The 21401-nt window shown below is 43.6% G+C and overlaps 1 protein-coding gene across 4 annotated transcripts in view; it reads right to left on the reverse strand.

The window, feature by feature from the left end:
* TOM1L2 (target of myb1 like 2 membrane trafficking protein) overlaps positions 1–20592 on the reverse strand; it is a 57051-nt gene extending 36459 nt beyond the window's left edge. For all 4 annotated transcript variants that reach the window (XM_014252674.2, XM_014252675.2, XM_005523052.3 and 1 more), the window contains exons 1-3: positions 20511–20592; positions 1527–1611; positions 501–579 (exon numbers count right to left, since the gene is read on the reverse strand). In XM_014252674.2, the coding sequence (XP_014108149.2) occupies positions 501–579; positions 1527–1611; positions 20511–20562 (216 nt within the window). In that variant the 5' untranslated portion in view covers positions 20563–20592. The remainder of the gene's footprint in view (positions 1–500; positions 580–1526; positions 1612–20510) is intronic.
* Between the last annotated feature and the right edge of the window lie 809 nt (positions 20593–21401).

Genomic DNA, 21401 nt, shown 5'->3' on the forward strand with positions numbered 1-21401 from the left:
ACAGAATATAATTTACACTTTATTGAGTGAAATGAGATCAGCATAAATTAATGTGTTGTCTCCTACAGAGATTCATTCACAAGGGAAATTGTGCATCAGCTACTTATGAAGCCGAAAATATGGCAAGTTCATCATCCTCACTTGCAGATATGCCCACAGCTGTTGCCTTGGAGTGGAGGAATGGTTGGACACAGGGAAATGAGAGTAGAAAGGAAAACCTCTAAGAGTAACAGATCCATTTGAGCCACTTTAACTTTCCTCAGTCAGTGCTTGGGATGAATAAAAGCCACGAAAAGAAGCAGAAATCAATTGAGTCAGAAAACCGCTATGCAAAGCTTCCAGCAGCTCTCCCCAAGGAAGTGAGGAGGCAATTGGAGAGAAGAAAAGGGCAGAGCAGTGGCTGTTAAAGGAAATAGTGTGTACATTCAAGAGAGTGCCAGGAAGAGGAAAATGACAAAAGGGTTCTGCCCTTTGAGGCATTCCAGCCTGCCCCCACTCACCGTCAGCGCCAGCATGACCTCTCTGTAATTTTTATTTCCATTCAGCCTCTTCTTCAGCGCTCGAATGGCATCCTTGGGCCTGAAGGAGAAACACACCATTTTAACAGACAGCTCAGACAGGCTTTTCACATCCCATAAACTGTGGGAAAATGAATCCTTTGCCATTTCCAGCTGGACATAAGCATGTGGGTTAACTTCAGATCATCTGACTACAACCAAACCAGGGTCATGGAGAAATATGTGAGGAGACAAGGCATCACAGAAGTCAAGACTGGAGGAATGCCCCAAGTTTCCAAAAATCTGAGCTGTTGATTAGGTAGGAAAGACTGACAGCCTCTCTGACAAGCTTAGGGAATAAGAGCAGTGATCACTTCTCTTGCAGACTTCAAGCAGGAATGCTTTCTGGTGCTAAAGAAGGTGTGTCAGAAAAGCTGTCTACACAAATAGCTGAAATTGAAGGCATTGCAGAGATACAACTGCTGAAAAACAAAGGTAGCACCCTCTCCTAGAAGTTTTTCATGCCAGCCCTCCCAAGCAGAGATTGACCACAGAAAGTATCACAGAATAATTTGGGTTGGAAAGGCCCTCTTAGATAATCCAGTCCAACCATTAACTCAGCACTAAGCCCACCACTATATTACATCCCCAAATGCCACATCCACATGGATTTTGAGTGCTTCCAGGAATGGTGGTTCCACCACTTCCCTGGGCAGCCTGACCCAGTGCCTGACCACCCTTTCAGTGAAGAATTTTTTCCTAATATGTCATTTAAATAAGTTTCTCTCCCAGCACAACTTGAGGTCATTTCCTCTTGTCCTGAATCCTACAGGTACTGCATCATACAGTATTTTCTGACAGCAGGAGAGGAGAGGTCTAAGGAGCAGGAAAACCAAGCAACTGATCTGCAAACTGCATTCAAACCATGAGCATCTGCCCCAAGCCTCGCTGCACCTCCTCACATGCTGAGTACAACTGGAGGAAGATTGTGTTCAGGGACCTTTCCAAGTCTGCTGAAATAGCACATACCCTTCTTCTGTCTCGTTGATAATGTCACAGATCTCCATGTTAAGTGTCCAGTCTTCACTCTGCAAAGAGCCATCTGTGGCCTTTTCTGTAAAGTAAAGAAAAATAAATCTTTTCACATCTTCCTGGTTAGGTCTATACCTCAATCCATCTTCAGTTACTCTGAGCTGAAACTATTCAGAAACAGACAGAAAAAAACAAATCCCTGCAGACAGTAAACAATGTCAATCCTTCCATCCTGGTTTTAGGGATCAGCATAGAGGTTTCCAGACAGAATCAATTATCCCTCCAGCCCACATAGATGGGCTGTTCTTCAAAGACTCCTGAATTCCTGGGAGAGTAGGAAAATGTCAGCTAATTCCAATTTAAACTCTTCAGATGCTGTACTGCTGGCAAGTTATGAGCTAGGAAAATATCCCCCCAAACCAACATGACCTCCTCCCTGTTTCAGTAGATAATACCTCCCCATGAATTAAGGGAGGAAACATAGCAACCTGGAGACAGAATTCAAGGAATTTCAGCATGAAAAGATCCACCAACACATGAAAATATTTAGCACATAACAGTTCAGGTCATGATATCATGACATATGTCCCATGCTATGTCCCTCTCCACGCTGGGGCTCTGTACACACCTCCCAAGCTCAGCCTCCCTCCCAAATCTTCCCTCACTATTTCTGTGGCAGGTTAAGTCACTCTGGCATCACTCAATTCCCGGGGAAGGATGACCTATAGCACTGTGACAGTGGCAGATGCCAACTGTTGGCAGTTTAATTTATAGACATCTGCAAGAGTAGCATAACCATAACTTGTAGTAATCAGTTGACAAGAACTATTTCCTCCTTGGGATTTCCTCCTAAATCAATATAGTTCTGTCTAGCAGTGCTTGGAACATCCCTGGAATTTTTCACACTCCTGACTTGCAGCATTCAAATCCTATCTGCTACCCACAGTCAGGAATAATGTCAAGTTGAACGTAAAGCCTGTCACTAGAAAGATCTAAAAAGGGGCCCTTCGAGCCAAGCATGACCTTCTCTAAATTAGTCTTGGTTTTTCTACAGATCCCTGGCATCCAATGCTGGAAGGCAAAGAGGCAAATCCACTTTTAAACATTTCAAAGCAGAAACAAAACCACAGGTACCATCTTCTCCAACTATCTTTCTGTATACAGCTAACCCCAATCTGTCCCCCAGAACAAAGCAGATTTTGTTTGGAAAGACCAGGCTCCAAGGACTTCACATATCTCTTTTTGTTTATCAACACTGGTTTTTTCCTGTTAATATTTCCATCACTGTGACTGAGGATACAAATGTCCACAGGCCATAATTATGGGACATTATTTGGAGAAAGACTGTGCCTAGGTAATTCAAGTTTCAGCGACTTGTCTACACCAAAATTGTGGTTAAAGCAGCTCCACCAAAGACAGCAATTACAAGTTTGAGGCAGATATGCAAAACCCCAGAAGAGAGAGCTGAACAGAAGGGAGAGGACATCATGGAAAAGGAGATTATTCTATATGGAACAGGAAAACATTTCTAACAGCCCTCACTTCTCATTCTGAGAAGCAGCACTACAAGGTACCCATTGGGGAGGGAATGGAGGCTGAAAATCTCCCAGCTGGATCTTTTTTTGCTGTCATCACCTCATACTAAAGTTCACTTTGGTCAATGAAAATTCTTATGCTTGAGAGATGCACAGCATCCATAATGTCCAATAAATACTGGGCAGATTACTGAGTGCTTTTAATTTACTGTGTTTACAGCACAGGCAAAGCTGTTAAATGTTTTCTAGGATACAAGAATTTATCTTTGTGCAAAGCTACTTGTAAGAATCACTTCTATTAGTTGCTTTTCATTCTTACAGTCTACATAAGGTTTTATTGCTATAGAATATCAACTTTCTTCACCTCCATATAGTCCTTATCGCTTAGGAAAACATTTTATTTAACATTAGAAAAAAACCCTTAACATTCAGAGATACAAAAAAAAAAAAAAATCACTACATCTGATCTGCTAGAGAAGGTGATCCCCAGAGCTGCAAAGGATTTACAAGCCTAATGCTCCAAAATAAGAGATTATGCCTTAAATAGAGAGTATTCCTGAAGCTGGGCACATGATTTGTTTCCTTAATCTTAAACTATATTAATGAATTTTTGTGTTCTTGACAGCATTTGGCATCAGGCAGCAACTCAGCAATGTACAGACTCTCTGGTCTGCTATAATCACTTTTTATGTATGATTTTGGAAAATGCTGATCCTGCACCAAGTTGTGCTGGCAGCCAATTCACTCACTGGTCTTGTAAAACTCACGGAGTTAAGGTTTATTTTGACAAAATGTGGATATGGCAGCACTCCACAGGTAAAACCTGTGATATTTTGCCAAGAAATGCTGCTGCAGCACTGTACAGAGGTTAGCGCTGGAATGCTCATCTGTGGTCCCCGATAACCTTGGTCATATTCCCTTCCAGAGACACTCCAGGGAAAACAAAATCCCCTTTCTCCCAAAAAACATGGTTACTACCTTTTTATTTTTGCATTTCTGCATAGACAGCTGAGACTGTGTGGGTTAAAGACATAACAGTTGCCTTCTTGAGAATTATTTTTTTTTCCCCCTTGGGTAATTTTTAATTCAAGTAAGAGTCAGAAGCTAATTTTAGTCTCTTCTTCAGCAACAGAGAGCACACAAGCACTTGTCATCTGGAGTTGTGTGTCCTTTGTAGGGTGTGTGACCCAGATTTGCTGCTGCAGTGCTCTCTCAGCTGTACAAAGGAGTTCACTGGCTGCAGAGAAGGTTTGGGTGGGATTTGCCTGAAGAGCAGTATTGTGCTGCAACGAATTGAAAGCCTGCAGAGCACTTCTAGAACCAAAACACAGCAGGTTGTAGTTCTGGATTTCTAGTGAAACAGCTCTGCACTCAGCTGTAAGAGAATCCCTACCCAACAAAGCCAAAACACAGTAAATTAAAAACACCCAATAACCTGTACTACATTTCATGGACATTTTGGAAGGCTCCTCCTCAAATAGCACCCAGATATGACTGACAAGATTAAACAGATTTTGGAAACTATCACAGAACAAAGGAATGGCAGGGAAATTGTGCAAATCCCATTTGAAACAATAATCAGTTCCTTGACCTCTTTCACGCTCATTAAAAGGCATTGAAATGGCACCAGTTCCTTCACACACGGACTCTGGAATGTGACCAAAGGATTCCAGGGTGCAGTAAGAAAATATAAGAGGGAAGGTGATGAGGAGGAGTTTGCCCTGAACTGAAGAGTTTATGGCATACTTTAATTGCATCACAGAAGGGCTGGCAGCTCCCAGCCTGGTGCCAAGGGCTCCTTGCACAGCTCCTGACTCGGGAGCAGCTCCGAGCGCTGGGATAATGCCGGGTTTGTGTCTCACACAGAGACACGATACCACCAGTGAGATTATCAGAAAGTCTCTCCCTGAAACAAGATGCTATCAGTTCCCACCACGTGTCCCAAATTAAAGCATAAATGTTCTGGTGGGAAGAAAGACAATCTGGCACTCCACGCCTGACACGCAGCAGACCTTGGGCACTGCATATGCACACACAGCATCAGCTTATCTGTAGTCTGCGAGGAAAAGGGGAATAAATCGTGCTATTTTTTCCATTCACACCTTCCCTCTGAGATCCAACTCTTGTGGCCACATTTCCACGCTCTGCCAAATAATATCAGCATTTCCCTGCTCACACTGAAATCCTGTATAAGTTACAGCACTCTGAGGGTTCAGCAGTGTAAAGTTCCCAGTACAAACAGTCTCGATGCACACATCCCCAGCCAAGCCTCTGCCCAAACAACCTGCTCCGACCTGAAATGTCACCACAAGGAAATCAGGTCAGAAATTCCTGTACAATCACAGATTGCACAGGGCAGGGCAGAAATTAGCTTCTAAATGCAGGAAGAAAACAGAAGAACTTTTATCACCCATCCTGAAATCAGGTCACAAGTGACCTCACAGAGAAACACCAACACTGGTTGTCCTGAAGAAGCTCCTCTCTGCTCTTTTCAATGCAAACTACTGCTCCATGTGCATGTTTATACAGCTGAGACTGGAATTCTGACTGCTGGAAGCACTGAGAGCAGCTATTCCAGCCTGAATGATGACAGGACCAAGGTAAAAATCTCTCCAAAAGTCCATCTATAAGTACCAGTAAGTCTTTATGGTGCTGTAGAATGGTCTTGGGAGAAAAGGCTAAAGGGAAAATTAAATGTAGCACTTGCTAGAAATAACATTAAATGGAAACAGCACAACTGCTGTTTTCTGTTTGAATATCAGAATCTCACGAATGAACAGATCTTTTTGTTCACAGAACTCACAGTTTTTCTCTCTTGGGTCTTCTCCAGATGTTGCTTCAGAGACTCTCAATTCACACATTTTTCTATTACACACAAAAAATCACCTTCTATTTATGCAAGAAACATGCACACCAGTGCATCGTGTTAGAGAGATCCAAACCCAAGAAAGATCCAAGTCCAAAATTCTCCCCTTCCCTCCAAAAGTGTTTGGTGTTCAAACAGCATAAAACATCTTGGGGTTTGTGGTTGCTTTTCTTTTTTCCTTTTTGCTTGGAAGTTCATAAGATTGCAGATCTTAGATCTTTGTCTTGTCTCTTAACAGTCCACCTGCCTACCAGCTGTGCTCCACCACTGAAATTAGTGAATCAAACAGTCAGATATGTTATATTTCACTCTGCATTACAGGGATCAGAAGAAGCCGCTGTATCACCAGGTTTTTGCTTCCATCCTGCTGCCCCCCCTCCCTTCAATGCAGTGTTGCTCTCTCAGAAGTGAGGGGCATCAGCTGAGGGTGAAAGAAAAATGCTTTTACAGACTGGGCTTTCAGGAAAATAGCAATGGTTTTACAAGGCAATGCAAACCAGACAAGATTGCTCAAACGAGCGGGACAATTACATCTCTGAGCTGTAGCCTATAGAACTGTTTTACACTTTAAAGCACCATTACATTTTGTGACTGCAGTTGTCTCTCTAGGATTCAATAATTCATCAATGACCCCCTTGAAGCACCATCAATAAGATCCAGGGAAAGACCATAAAGAGGCCATGGAAACATATTTCAGCTGTCCAAGCAAAATGAAGATAAGACCAAAGACCCCCAGTACTCACAAAGCTGCTGAGTTCAAGGCATCACACTTGGGAGACAGACACTCAAATAACACACTTGGATACTCCTGGACCCAACAGTCTATTCTTGTTTTTCTATATTTGCTTTTAAAAAGACAGTCATGGCCACTTAGACATTATGGTAACCAACAGGAGGATTGTTCCTTTTTATCAAAACGCTCCTATTAAAATATAAATGTGACTCATTCAAAATTCAAGATCAAAACTCAACTCTGGAGTGACTTACTCATAAAACCCTGCCAGCTTCTTTGTTAGAGCGCACAGCTCCAAGAGCATTTTTCAATTAGCCACCTCACTGCTCCAAGTCCTTTTTCTACATTCCTTATTTCACACTGTTCTGAAAATGCTGAGCTTCACACTTCCAAGGAAAAAGCCAGTCAGCTAGAACAAACGGGCTCAATCTGAACGGCAAAGGACTACAGAAAACGTGATTTGGGTTGGACTGCTGCAGCACTGGCCATCCACTTGTCATGAGCACTGTGATTTTTCACTTGGTTTTTTAGCTATGCTCACACTGAAACTCTTTAGGATCGAGTCATTTATCCTCTGTTAATTGTTTTGCCGAAGTTTCTGGTGGTGAATAAATGAATAGCTGGCAATGGCTGCAGAGTCTATGTTAAAATAAAATAACGAGACACTGTGGACATGCATACTTGCAATCCTAATGAGTATTTAGCTCGAGTGCTGTTGGAAGGCACAGCAGTAAACTGGGAACTGTCATTTTCTCCAATTAACTTCCAGGTTTTCTTCTTTTTGAAGGTGCCACCCAAATGCCAAACTTCCTCCAACCTGCTTTCCAGATCACACATACCTGCAATCATGAATATATAGTACGCAATTACAGTCCTTTTTAAGGACCTCACGGTACTCACAGTCATGCTACAACATTCTCGTGATTTAGATATGCTGCAGAAAAAACATCACCCATCATCTCCCACAAATTCAGCCTCTCAGGTGCAGGAAACTCCAGGTGATTAACTGAGCATAGCTGCACTGCAGTTTCAGGAGCAAGGTGAATGGATTAATACATACTAAACAAATATTAACAGCTGTACAACAAAGAAAACTTTTCTTTCGTGCTCAGATCAGAGCTTCACCTGAACAAAAAGAAAACCAAAACAGAAAACCCTCTAATAATATCAGAGCACACAAGGGAACATATCAGCATGGTTCACTTAGTTTATCACATCTCAAAGGTCTTGATACATTTGCAGGGTGTAAAACCAGCCGGACCTTCCCATCTGCAATTGTATTGCACAAAAAAGGCCTGGCAGGAGAACCTGGTCCAGGCAGCTTCTGCACTCAGATGTCTCTCATCTCAGGCATAAATGGTAGTTTAGTCACAGTCCTTAAAAGCATTTGGAAGCTGGATCCCAAGCAGAACGGTGTGTTTCTATACAATAAAGACTTTTGTTATGAATCTTCTCCCTGAAGTTCTCCCATCAGCAGAAATTGTTGCTGCTGACAGCAAACTCCACTAAATGACATGTGTATGTGAGTTGCTGTCTTCCAAAACAGATGGCAGAGAGACACTACTGCTTCTTTAAAACACAGTGAAATCCATCTGACTTCTCCACTCTACACAGCTTTAGAAACAAAGCACAGAAAAACACCTTCCTCCCATGCCCTGACACTCATCAGAGCTCACATGTTGACCCATGTACTGTAAATAGCCGTCCTTCAGAGCGAGGTCATACACAAACAGCTCCCAGCTCATCAAGCCATTTGCATGATTCAGAGGCACTTTCCCCCAAAATTCAGCCTTCACTGCACGTTTCCTCATCTCTTTTAGCGACCTTGGCTAGATTCCCACCTTGCTGCCAACCCACGATTTTCAGATGATGGTGCTACTTTACGATTGACAAACAGGGACCTGCTCACGTCAGGAATCGATACGCCCAGGCCTTCAATCAGAAATGTCAAAGCCATTTTAAAATCTGCGCCCTGTATTAATGGATTTTAATGGATTTGAATGGAGATGTTTGATTTACAGTAGGGGAGCAAGAAATCAATGATCCTTTATGACATGTCACATCTCGTGACAGTGTCCCCTCGTCCTGCTGTGTCGGGGGGATGATGACTTGCCACTTCACAGACATCTGTGATCTATTAGGCAACACTTCCAGTAGTTTAATATCATCCCACTCTGAGTGTCCATCTTTCTTCTCTGGATGAGAGGCATGAAAGCATAAATTAAAATCTCCTGGGTGATGAAATGGTCTCCTTCAGATTTGCCTTTTCTAAATTTAACTGCGACTGCTGAGACGTGTCTGTATGATTCTGTGTGGGAGAATTTATCAGCACGGTGTTGTTTAAACAGGCCAGTGCATCAGGATGGGTACCCAAATCTCCTTCTCCTTTGAACACTGTCCAGCAGCCAGTGTTTTATAACAAAATCATCAACATTTACTCATTTCCATAGCCAGAACTTAGATTGTAGCCCACCACTTGCCGAAGAGTTTTCATCCCGTTTTAGTTTCTCCATGGAATTTGGACCATTGGAGGGGCTACGTCATTCCTTAACTTGGGCTACCAGTTCCTTAACTGAGAATCTCAGGTGTTAAAGCACTGACATACTGGATGAGTAACATCTGCTGATTAACTCTAGAAATACCAAATTTCTTAACAGTTTTGGCTCTCCAAAAAACCCCCCAAACAAACAAAGAAGCTCAAAAAAATCATCATTTTCCAAGCACCCATTAGTGGCTGAGAACTACTCATACAGACAACCCCAATAATCCAAAACCAATGACTGCATTAATTTTTCCTAATGCCAGAAAAACCAACTGCTAAAAGAAAAGAGCAGACTCCATTCATTTTATCAGCCTTAACTTACGAATCTCAGAGAAAGGGGCAGCTGAAAGTAAGGAAAGCAGGCAGAGAGGTATCACAATTCTATATCCCAGCAGCACAACATGCTGTAATAACCATCAAGAGCAAGGAGGTGTCCTGATCTGTGACTATCTGTCCCATTCAGGACTTCAACAACATCCAGTAATTACAGGTGAGCCCAAAAAAAATGACTTTATGAAAAGTTATGGATGATCAGTGTGTCAGTGAGCTATATTTGAAATCTATCAGCTCTTGATGGCCAATTTTGTACTACATGAGTAAAGCAAGTCCTAATAACTCACTTGGGACTTCACTCCAGTACTTACAAGCTACGTGCTTTTCATATTCATAAAACAAAACTAATTGCCTTTCATGGATGAAATGTTCTAAGAATTTTTAATCCACGTCAGCTGCAAACTCTAAAAATCCATCTCCATATATTTCAAACTCCCCCTCCCACCTGCTCACTTGTAACATGTTTGCTGCAAACAAACTAGGAGGCAGAAAGAATCATCACGCTCCTACATTAGAATTATTTGTATTATTTTTTACAGGTTACTCCTAAAATCAGTTGCCCACATTTTCACATTCCTAAAAAAAACTGAAAACACTACTGAGTGAGGGGAAAAACTAGGCAAAATCTCCCATTTCTACAAGGAGGTGCTCACAAGAACAGGTTTACTCCTTTGCTGCAGCGTGCTACATGAAAGTTTTAAGCAAGCGTTCACAGGTGATAATTAAAATGTGTTACAAGTGAAATGCAACAGCTCTTGCTTTACATATTCCACATGCATGTTCCCACCCCCAGCTCTCCTACAACTATGAAGGTGAGAGCTGTGTCCTAGACAGAGGAAGCTTTTGAGGGTTGATGGGTCATGTTTTCTAGTGTGAAGGCTTCAGTTTGCATTTCAATTTTTCAGCCTTCCCTTGCAGTGCTGTACAGGATGACACCAGGCCTGTGCAAGAGGCAGCAAGCTCCAACCCCATCCCAATTCTCCAAAATCTCCACGGCTTGAGGATCAGCGTCTGGAATACACTAAGTGCTCACCATGGGAGGAGGGGAGAGCTGGCTTCTCTTCCACTAGGTGACAGGAATTACTTTTGCCAATGCTGTGGTCACTGAAAGGCTCTGCTGCCAGCTGCCCATTCCACGAAGCTATGCCTGCAGAAGCTTAGCAGATAAACACTTCCAAGCAATCTCCTCAGGAAACCCGAGTGCAAATCAGGCAACAGCAATAACGAGATACGTATGTGCAATCCCATCTTGGGGGCTGAGAAATGTGGATTTCTTGGTCTCTAATAACCCTACTAAAAATTCTGTTCCATTTTTACAGCTCTGTTTCTCATGTGCCACTGCTGTAGATAAGCCTGAAAAAGACTGATAAATAGAAAATGTAAATACCAGAAGTTTAGGTCAAGTATGCAAATGCCTATTTCTGAGACTGTCATTTTAATTTTCCCTTAAGTCCCCATTCACCAACTTGTGTTATCTAGGCACACGACTTTGTAAATTCTTCAGGTCAGGAGCTGTCCCAATCCATTTCACGTTCCGCTGCAACTGCCTCTATTACATCACACCATTAGTGTGGCAAAATTAATAAAAATGTAAATGTATCAGGGGACTGCAGCGTAATTTTGGAAAATAACTACTGGTTTAACTGTCTTGGACAGTTAAAGTTCTAAATAGAACACAAATTTTGAGCAAGGTTTACAAACAGTTTGGCTTATTTAACACGTGCAGCAGGGGAGCAAACCCCAGCAACGAAACAGGATGATCTGGTGTAGAGTATGGATGGGAGGGTAACCTTCCCACTGAGAACATGTTCAATCTTTTGGAATTTGCAGAGAACTAGCTCCTCCTGCTTGGGAAAACCATGAGGATGAGCAGCCTGCCCTGTTCACTGTGACCAGCCCAATGACAGAGCTTCACCAGCTCCGACCAAGGTCAGCCTCTCCTGGGCATTCCTTCTTTTTTCTGGGTGAATCACGACTTTCTCCACTTCCTTTGGGTTTAATGTTCATGTACACTGTGCACATCCTTCCCCTGAGCCCAGCAGCAGCTTCCTAAGCAACCAACAACTGCATAATGCTGCCTTTAATGAAAGGGAGCCTTTAGAGGTGCAAAGGCTGAGCGAGGCTGCACCGCTCCAGCTCCCTCCTGGTGATCACCACAGCCAGGAGATGATTCTGCATCCAAACTGAGCTTTGCTTTAAGGAATGCTACACGTGAAATACCTCATTACCCACAGCAAGACTCCAGGCCAAAACCCATTAAGGAACCTGGTAGGAAAAAGAGGTTTTTCTACTCATTGGCTATGCCAAGTCATTGGCACGGATGGGGATTTAAAAGGCAGTTTTAATTATAGTAGGTAAAACCCACAGATGATCAAGCTGCAGTGTCAGAAAACCATCAGAACTGAACACTGACCCATTTGGGTTGTTTGCTGAACTTTAATCACTTTCCAAGTCTGACAGCTGCTCAAACTTAATTGCTCATTACACTTGTAAATAAAAACTGATCTCACTCTCTGATTAGCCATCTTATAGTTGCCATAACAACTTCTTGTCTAATAAGTGATTTCAGATTTACCATTATTTGTACTAGCAGAAAATTTCACAAAGGTCTGAGTTCGCTCTTTTCAGCAAAATACCCTTCTAATTAAAACCACCGAAAATCAGTAGAGAAAGGGCAGCTCAAAGATAATGAAAAATACAAGATATTTACTACAACAGCTTAAATGTGAGCTCAGGGTAACACAAACCCAAATACATGCTGCATCCAGCCCAACCTCTACATCCCACTATCAATCATCTTATTATCATGCCTATATCCCATAACAACTACTCAGGAAAATAGACAGAATTCAGGAAATACCTTGGGTCACAGTGTGGAGACGGATTTCATGATTCACTCCAGATGAAATATTCCAATAAAATTTGCATATTTTCTCTCCTAATCCTTAAATTAGGAACCAATTAACTGGTGAAATTCCTCATGTTGAACTGATCAGAGAGCTTTTTGGTGAAAACTGAGGAGTTAAGATCCTCAACAACTTATATAAAAGAGGGGAAAATGTTGAGCCTAACAGATGTCCATTGCTTCAATTGTAATCAACAAGGTTTTGGAAGAAAAGCTACAACATAATATCTCATCTCTGGATCACTTCAGTCAAAACCTTATTTAGGCAGGACTTCTTGGACAAAATTATTAATTAAAATTACTAATTAAAGGCTTGAAGACTTTTTTTTAAAAAAAAGTTATCTGTATTTCAGTAAGTATTTGGTCACCAAAGCTTAAGCAAAATGCTTCTATTTAATATACACAGATATTTATTAGTCTCAGAAGACAAAGCTGTGAAATATCTCTCACCTGTAGGCCCAGAATATCATAAAACTTTCCAAAATTTGCTGGCAAAGCTGCTGAAGCTTGCAATTTATTTAATATGCTCTAGGTAGCTTTTTGTGTTTATGGGCAAGGAAAGGCACCCCCTTCCTTCCAAAAGGAATATAAATGCAGAAAGCTATAATTGAGACAAAATAAAAGTTAAAAAAAAAAAAAAAAGTCAGGAAATACCAGATTTTTTAAAGGGATTTTCTGCATTTATTAAGCTAGGCAAAAAACAGGATTTTTTTTTTGTTATTTGGGTCAAATAGGAAAACAGTCATACTTCTTGCAGTAAACGTATCCCATGAAAATAAAGAGGATGCAACATGTTCAAGTTAACATCTTCAACATTCCTGACCACATTTGGGATGCAACAAAGTCTTTTCTGCCTTAAGAACACGAAACCAGTGCTCTGAAAAATTCTTGGTATTCAAACACAGTTTAAACAGCTTACAACACAAATCTGTGCCTTCACTTTGTGTGTGTTTTCCCTGATCTGAATTTGAACAAAGAATTTCTTCCCAAGATAATTTAACCCAGAAGGTTTCTCAGGACCAGCTGGGGAACAAGCTGTCCTACTCTCAAGGAGTAAGGAGGCTACAAGGTAACCAACCAACTTATTCAACAGGTTTCTTCTGAGTATCTCCTCATTTTTGAGTCTCCTGATGCTCCCTGAGACCACACCGAGCTGCCAAATGCTCTGAACCAAGATCCAGGAGCATGGGTAAATAATCCATACACAGCCATGCCAGGAATTGCTCAAACACAGACAGGCATGGATTTTTTACATCCTTAATCTTTGATTTTGAAGTGAGTTGGTGCATTGTGGAGCCCAACTTTTAATTCTGGCAGGTAGAAAACAATCATGGACTGTACATCTAAATTTAAAGACAGAGCTGCCAATAATAGACTGGCTGGATTAATTTGCATTTCCCCTTCTTGAGCAATGGGAAGTGTTACCTATAGCTGGAAGATCTGACTCCCTGGGTTGTACAAAAACATGCTCACCTGAAGCAAAGGAGCTGCTTGTATGGGAAGAGAGACCCAGCTCTAACAAAGCTTTTAGACCAGTATCTTTTGTGCTGAAGAATCATCAATTTCAAACGAGCCTTTTGCCACTGACAGTAACTGAAACAATCAGGCAGAACCATCAGCAGAATAACTACACAAATACAGAAGATAAGGCTTATCTATCCTTGGTAGGATTTTTATGCTCAGCAACAAGTTTCTTTTACATAGAAAACTAATAATTCCCCAGGCAGATGCAAATGAGAAAGAGGAAAACTAGTTCTGGATGATCTGTGCAGACTCATTGCTGCATTTCACGGGCTGAGCTTTCAGGGCACTTTCTCACTTCTCAGGGCTCCCACAATGTCCTTCCTCCCTGTGCTCTTTAAGCATTTATCACCTACACATTGTACAGATTTTAAACCCAAACACAGAGGATGAAATTACTTTTAGTCATGTAGGAAACACCAGATGAGGAAGGAGGTTGCCAGGCCAGCCTTGAACAGCCCCAGCCCTGCAGGTACCAGGCAGCACCTTCCCAGGAAAGGATCATCTCACCAAAACTTCTGCAAGAGCTGCTGCTGTCCCTCCACCGAGCACTGCCACTGAGAATACCAGAAATGCCTTCAACACTTTCAAAAATTGTTAATTAAAAACTCAACATAGTTTCCAAAATCATAGGGAAGTCTGCCTACCTTAAAACTGTTCCTCATTAAGGAAAACACAGAGTACGTTTTTGGGGGGAAAATTGTTTTGGATGAAATATTACATCAGTAGGAAGGGTTTGTGGGGATTTTCTGTGGTTTTTTTAGGCAAGCATATTTTAAATATGCAGTTTAAAAAAATCTGCTGAGTTCATGAACAGAGCAGTAACAAACTGGGAACAAGCTGTCCTCACTCTCACATATAGATGGCTATTAGAAGCATATGGAATATACATTTAAGCGTACCATGCTGAAAGAGATAAAACAGCATTACCCAAAAATACATGTTATAATACCTTCATGAACTACAATCTGCTTTTGTGCCTATAAAATAAATCCAGTCTTAGTAACCCAGTATTAAATGGCATTATACTAATTACCCAGCTTCACACGTGTACGTAGTTTCTCCAAGTTTGCCAGACTCACGACTCAGTATTTATTTGCTCCTTCAAAAGCAAAGACATCCATTTACGTATTTCATGGAGATTTTCCTTACAACATAATCCATTGTCATGAAGTGAAAGCAGATCCAAATAATCTTATAAAACTAAAAGCACTTCATCAGGCTCTTTTTGCATGACAAGCACAATTCTGAATGAGTGGTGGGGAGTGGGTTTCTAACAACTGACCAGCTACAGGAGCACCTAGAAAAGTACTTCAGCTCTGAGAACTTCTGTGCCCTTTTCACTGAAAAATTAATCTTTTTGATACAGCAAGAAGAGTTACTGCCACCTTGTATGGAGAAAAACTTTCCTTAGAATAAGGAACAATGCTTCAATAGTTGTGGGTAAATGCAAAGGGTGTTTTATTTCATTATAAGGCAATGAATGATGAGAGAGAGAATTCAGAGCCCAACAGCACGCTGCAAAAATGATATTTTACGGGACCCACATCCTAAGATTATGCTGTGCACTTTAAACACTGATTTCTAGCATTGAGGAAAGGCTCAGCTAATGAAAAAAAATGTTTCACTTACAGCACAGCAAGGTAGTAAGTTTACTCTGAGGCAAACTTAGGGAAATTTTGGACAAGAAGGCCTGGATTAATGCCTCCCACAGGAGTACCAGGGGCTGCTGGCTCTAATGCATTTCTCTGTTCCTACATGCAGCCATCAACTAATTTATTTAGGAACTGTTTTTATTCTAAGAATCATAAAAATCTTAGAGATATAAGAAACCTGAAGAAAAGGCTCAAGTGCTTCTTATAGAAGGGAAAATAAAAAAGCGTTTTAAACCCCCTTAGCTGAAGCATTTTTCCCATTAAAAAGAATAAAAACAGAAAAAAAAAAGGGTGGGGGGGGAAACAAAACAGCAGCTCTGAATACAGCCTGTATCCACCATATATATTATCAGTTTAAAAGCCTTGAATGGAAACTGCAAGTGCTTTGAGAAAAATAAATTGAAGAGCTGTCTGCCTCACTGTTGCTTCAATAAAGTGCCTCTGTATCTTTTGCTGAAACCTTGTTTTTGTAGCCTCCTTAAACAATACTCTGTATTAAATCACCACACTGTTTCTTCCCCAAAAACAGACTCCAAGTGCCCAGACCAGCACTGTGCATTGAAACTTCTCTTCTGCAACAGGGACCAGGGGTGTAAACCAGCAGCACCTGATTCCCACTCTCAGCCACACAGGACAACTTCATTTCTACTGTATTGTTAAAAATTAACTTTCAAGTCTCACTGCACTTATTTCAGGTGCTGAACTTCATTCCCAGAGGAGGTCTTTGGTTCTGGGTCAGGCAGATTTGGGGCTGCAGTGAGAAGAGCTGAGTTCAGCAGCACACACAGCCCTGACCAGAGTTTGACCAAAACTGACCTTGTTGCCCCTGTCCAGCACCCTGTGAGGAGCCCATTTCACACCTCACTGCCCCAGGTCAGCCCTTTGCACCTGCATGAGAAGGGCAACAGCAAGGTTTGGTTTGGATTCAAACAAATAAGCACTTCCTTGAAGCCTTTGCAAAGCCTCCAGAGTAAAACCAAAAAAAACCCAACCTAAATCAGGCTTTCCTGTGTCCTCACATGTAAGCCATATGGCCACTATCAAATAAACAGAATGGCCAAAAAAGAGTCACCAGCACTCCACATTCTTGTAATTCAATCAGCTTTAATCGTCAAAGATGTTTTCGCTAACCTGCAGCAAGGGTATTTGTTCTAATAACCTTGAATAGAGTGGTGACACTTTAAAGATGGCTCCATTGAACAAAGAAAGATAAAAACACAATTTATGGCAGGATGGTGAATCTCAAGGCAAATTCCCACTACTGTAAATTGCAGCTTTTTCTCCAGGCTGATCCCTCTCCACACAGCAAGCAGTCTGTCAGTGCTGCTTTACTACATATCTTCCTGCTCTTCTGCTCCCCACTGCTCAGGATATTCTTCAAGATGGTATTCACAGTGGTGATTGGAAAAAATAAACAGTTCAGTCGTAAGAACTGGGCCAGCACCCAATGCCACAAAGGATCTTGTCAATCTCAATGTTCTTGGCAGCCTGCAAAACCCATGGCACCCAATTCCACCTCTAGACTCTCACCAGCCTTCATAAAGACCTTCTGAAAAACACCTCACAAAACCTTTGGGAAGTATTGGATTCTGCTACAAAATTCTGGGTGAGAATTTTGGTTTATATGTAAAATGATGCTATAAGCTCCCTTCACAGCAACCTTCAGGTAAAAAGCAATATGGAATGAAAATGGGTGGTTTTTTTGAGCTCAGGAATCTCTCAGATACAGCTGCCTGCCTTCCACACAACAGCCCCACTGAAAACCAACCACTCTTCTCAGGAGAGGACTTTGTTGGAGACACAAGGACAGCTGAGCGTCCACAGGTCAATCATTGTATTATAGCAAAATTAGGTGAGGTTAGTAATTAGCAGCCATGGTGATGGCTTATATTGTTTCTGCTGTGTCACCAGTGGGAATTAGATAGAGGGTACCATATAAGCCAGTCCAAAAATCAGGTAGGTTTCAGCCATGAGGAACCTGGCTGCCATTTCAAGTGGCACTTTAGATGCAGGAGACTCTATCCATCTCCATTACAAATCCTCTGAGCTCATCCTAGCATTACTTTCCCACATTAAGCAAAAGAGTTAACATAAAAAGCCTGCCTAGCTTCAGACATTATCCAGATAAAGAGGAGAAAAGAGAAAATCCCTTGTATTACCTCTCTCAGCTCTCCCCAGACCTTTTCTGACATCTTTGTTCTTTCAGACCTGGCATTTATCTGCAGATATTGTAGAGGCCTAATTAAATCTTCTGGTGAACCTCTGCTACTTCCTGGCAGAGAACACACATTCTTGGTGTGCTGATGGACCTACAGGATTTTCTGCACTTCTCCCTTATGGTGAGTGTTAGGCCTTGCTTGAAAACATCACAACTGTGTACAACACAATATGTTTAAACAGAAATACAAAATTATTCAATTTCTTTCAAAGAATGAAGAGAAACATAAGTGAAAATTATATTCCACAAGCTCATTGGAAAAACAAACTGTGGAAGCACTGGGCAAATAGCAGTGTCTGAGAACAAGGCATGCTTTTGTTTTACTGCTGTCTCAGAAAGGGATAACTGGCAGCGATAGGAGAAGCAGAAAAATTTGTCTTCCAAAATAAAATCTGCAGTTATCTCTTCCCCCTGGGAGTAAAAAAACCCAACACATTCTGAAAGTGCAGCTGAATTTTGCATTAAGGGAAGCTGCACACCTAACCTTATCTGATGGAAGCAGCTCAGTGTTCAAAGCCTCAAAGTTGGCAGCGACCGCTCATTCAGCGAGCAAAGGGATGTGAGAGCTGTGAAAACCTTTGCACTCTGGAGTTAAAGAGGCAGAAGGCTGAAAAAGCAGATTTTAGCCCTCCTGCCCCTCAACAATTCTTCAGCTCCTTCAAACCACTGAGTGATGCTAAAAGAAGCTGCCAATGAAGAGAGGAGAAACTGCTGCCTTCCCTTCCCAGGCTGAGGCAGAGGCCTGGCCCAGCAGCAGCTGTCCTGGCAGGGGTGCTCTGATGGCCAAACACAACAAAGACAATCCACTCTAAAATCACCTTTCACTTGAGCTGTTCTCGTTATTCTCCTCTGATTCCTGGCACTTCTCTCCCTCAGCAGAAGAAATAAACACCCCAGATGGCTGAGAATAAACAGCTAGTTATACATATGCTCCATATAGCCTGGCAAAGAGAGCCCAGCCATGCTCAAAGCACAGCGTGAGACTCACCCATGCAAGGGCCTTTTACCTCGACCAGGGGGTGTCCCTGCACATGGGAATGAGGAAAGGACTAGAAAAGAGGTTTGAGGCATGAGCTGATACTCAGCAAAATTTTCTCCACTATGATTTTCAAAGACTTCCATCAAATCAACATAGAATAGCTATAGGCTAGACTATGTATAGCTGTATGTTATAGAATCACAGAATGGTTTGGGTGGAAGGGGACATTAAAGACCCTCTCATTCCACCCCTTCCATGGGCAGGGACACCTTCTACTATCCCAGGTTCCTCCAAGTCCCATCCAGCCTGGCCTGAACTCTCAGGCATGGGGCAGACACAGTTTCTCTGGGCTACCTGTGCCAGGGCACCCTCACAGGGAAGCATTTCTTCTCAATATTCCATCTACCCCTACCCTTTTGTCAGTTTGAAGCCATTCCCCCTTGTCCTGTCACTCCAAACTCTTATAAATAGTCTCTCTTCATCTTTCCTGCAGGTTCCCTTCAGGTATGGGAAGGCCACAAAAACCCAAGAAACCCCAAGGCCTTCTCTTTTCCATGCAGAACAATCCCAGTTCTCCCAGCCTTCCCTTGCAGGAGACATGCTCGGCTGAGCATCACCTTGGCTTTGGGACTGCCCGCCCTCCTGCACTGCAGGAACCTGAGCCTGCCTGTTCCTTCCCACCGCAATGTCAGAGATCTTAAATTTCTTCAGGGCCTAACAGAGGAAAGCAGGAGGAACCTGCAGAAAGGAAAACAGAGCCCACCCAGCTGAGGTGAAAACTCAGAGTTACCAAACTCTGCACAAGTGATGCTCAGGCTTTCTCCTTTCTCTTCGTTGCTCCAGCCATGGCAACCCAGACCAAAACATGAGTAGCCATGAAAGAACACATCTGTGGGAGGGAGGGAGTAGCCACAGCAGCCCAGGGAGGCCTTGAGTGGCCACACAGTGAAAGTTTGCTCAGAATAACCTGCTAATGGCACCAAAGCGTTACCAAAACCACAATTCAGCCTCCAGGCTGAAAACCAAGTTCGTATTTGGGTCTCTACACCAAACCAACACCTCTGCCCACTCAGAGGTACAGGAAGGTTCCAGTACTTTGGGAAAAAGCAGATCAATGACAAGGTGGTCTGGAAGAAGGCACTCAACTTCAGGAAAAGGAGATGGGGGGATGCAACAACTTTCTGCATCCGTCTCGACGTGGAGTCACTCCCTTCTCATGGACAACAGCCTGTCCAAAGTCCCCCCTTTGATCCCTCCACAAACCCCACTAACCCCAAAGCCCCCCACTGAGGCCTCCAGCACTCCCCAAACGTAAAAGCCTTCCATCACCTCCAAGCCCCCACCACCTCTGTAATCTCTGCTCCCCAGAGACCCCCCCACTCCTCCAGAGACCCCCGACAGCCCCCAGAGCTGCCTCACCACCTCCAGACCCCCATCAACCCGCACTGATCCCCGTAACCCCCAAACACCTCCACTAAGCCCCAGAGACCATTACCGAGCCAAAATTTCCCCCATGGGCTCTCACAGACTCTCCACCCACCGCTCCCAGAGCTCCTCACAGACCCCCCAGACCCCCCAGAGCCCCTCACCGACCCCCAGACCCCCCCGCTCCCTCCAGCCTCGCCCGCCGGCCGAAACCTCCGCTGTCTCTCCGGACTCCCCCGGGCCCCTCCGCGCTCCCCAGGCCGCCGTACCGAGGCTCTGCCCCACCGGGGTGCTGAACGGGTTCCCCAGCAGAAACTCCATCTTGGGATGACAACAAACAGCGGCCCAGCGCCCACCCCTCCCGCACCGCGCCCTGACCGACAGCCGCGCGCACCAGCCACAGCGCGCTCTGGCAGGCGGGTCCCGCCTCCCTGGGCTCGATTGGACAGCTGCTGGACGCGCTGCAAAACCATTGGTTAAAGCGCGTGTCCATCACTGTCAAGCGAAGGGCCCGCCCCCGCGGTAGTCCCGGCCGTTTCACCGCCCTCCCTTTGATGGACAGCCGGGGACACCGAGACTGCCATTCCCTATTGGGCAAAGGCCGAAATGCTCTGTAAAATTATTGGATAAAGTTAACATAAATCATCCGAGCCCTCTCCGCCCCGAGGGCACGGTCCCGACGCTGATTGGCTGACACGGATTTCTCGCGCTCTGATTGGTAGCTAGCCTCCCCACCCACTCCACGCCCATTGGCTGCTGGAATGGTCACGTGCCACCCTTAGCAACGCATCCGGGCTTCCTTAGCGACGGGCCCTGAGGCGCGGGTGGGAAAAGGAAAGTGGGAAGTGGGAAACGGGAACGAAACCGACCCAGAGCCCAGGGGACCTGCGGGTGAGAGGCCTGATGGGCCGGGATCTGGGCCTCGGCGGGTTCTGGGAGCGGGAGGCGGTGGCCCCTTCCCACACACCGGGCAGGGATGGTTGGAACTGCCATTGGCCGAAGAAACGCTGGACAAGCGCATATTCCTGGGAGTGTTCAAGGCCGGGTTGGACACTGCAGGGGCTTGGAGCAGCCTGGGATAGTGGAAGATATCCCTGCTCATGGCAGAGGTGGAACAAGATGAGCTTGAAGGTCCCTCCTAACCCAAACCATTCTGTGAT

Source organism: Pseudopodoces humilis, chromosome 18 (genome assembly GCF_049639895.1).
Source record: "Pseudopodoces humilis isolate 2021_Gansu_Grassland_sample_001 chromosome 18, ASM4963989v1, whole genome shotgun sequence".
Classification (NCBI taxonomy): Eukaryota; Metazoa; Chordata; class Aves; order Passeriformes; family Paridae; genus Pseudopodoces; species Pseudopodoces humilis.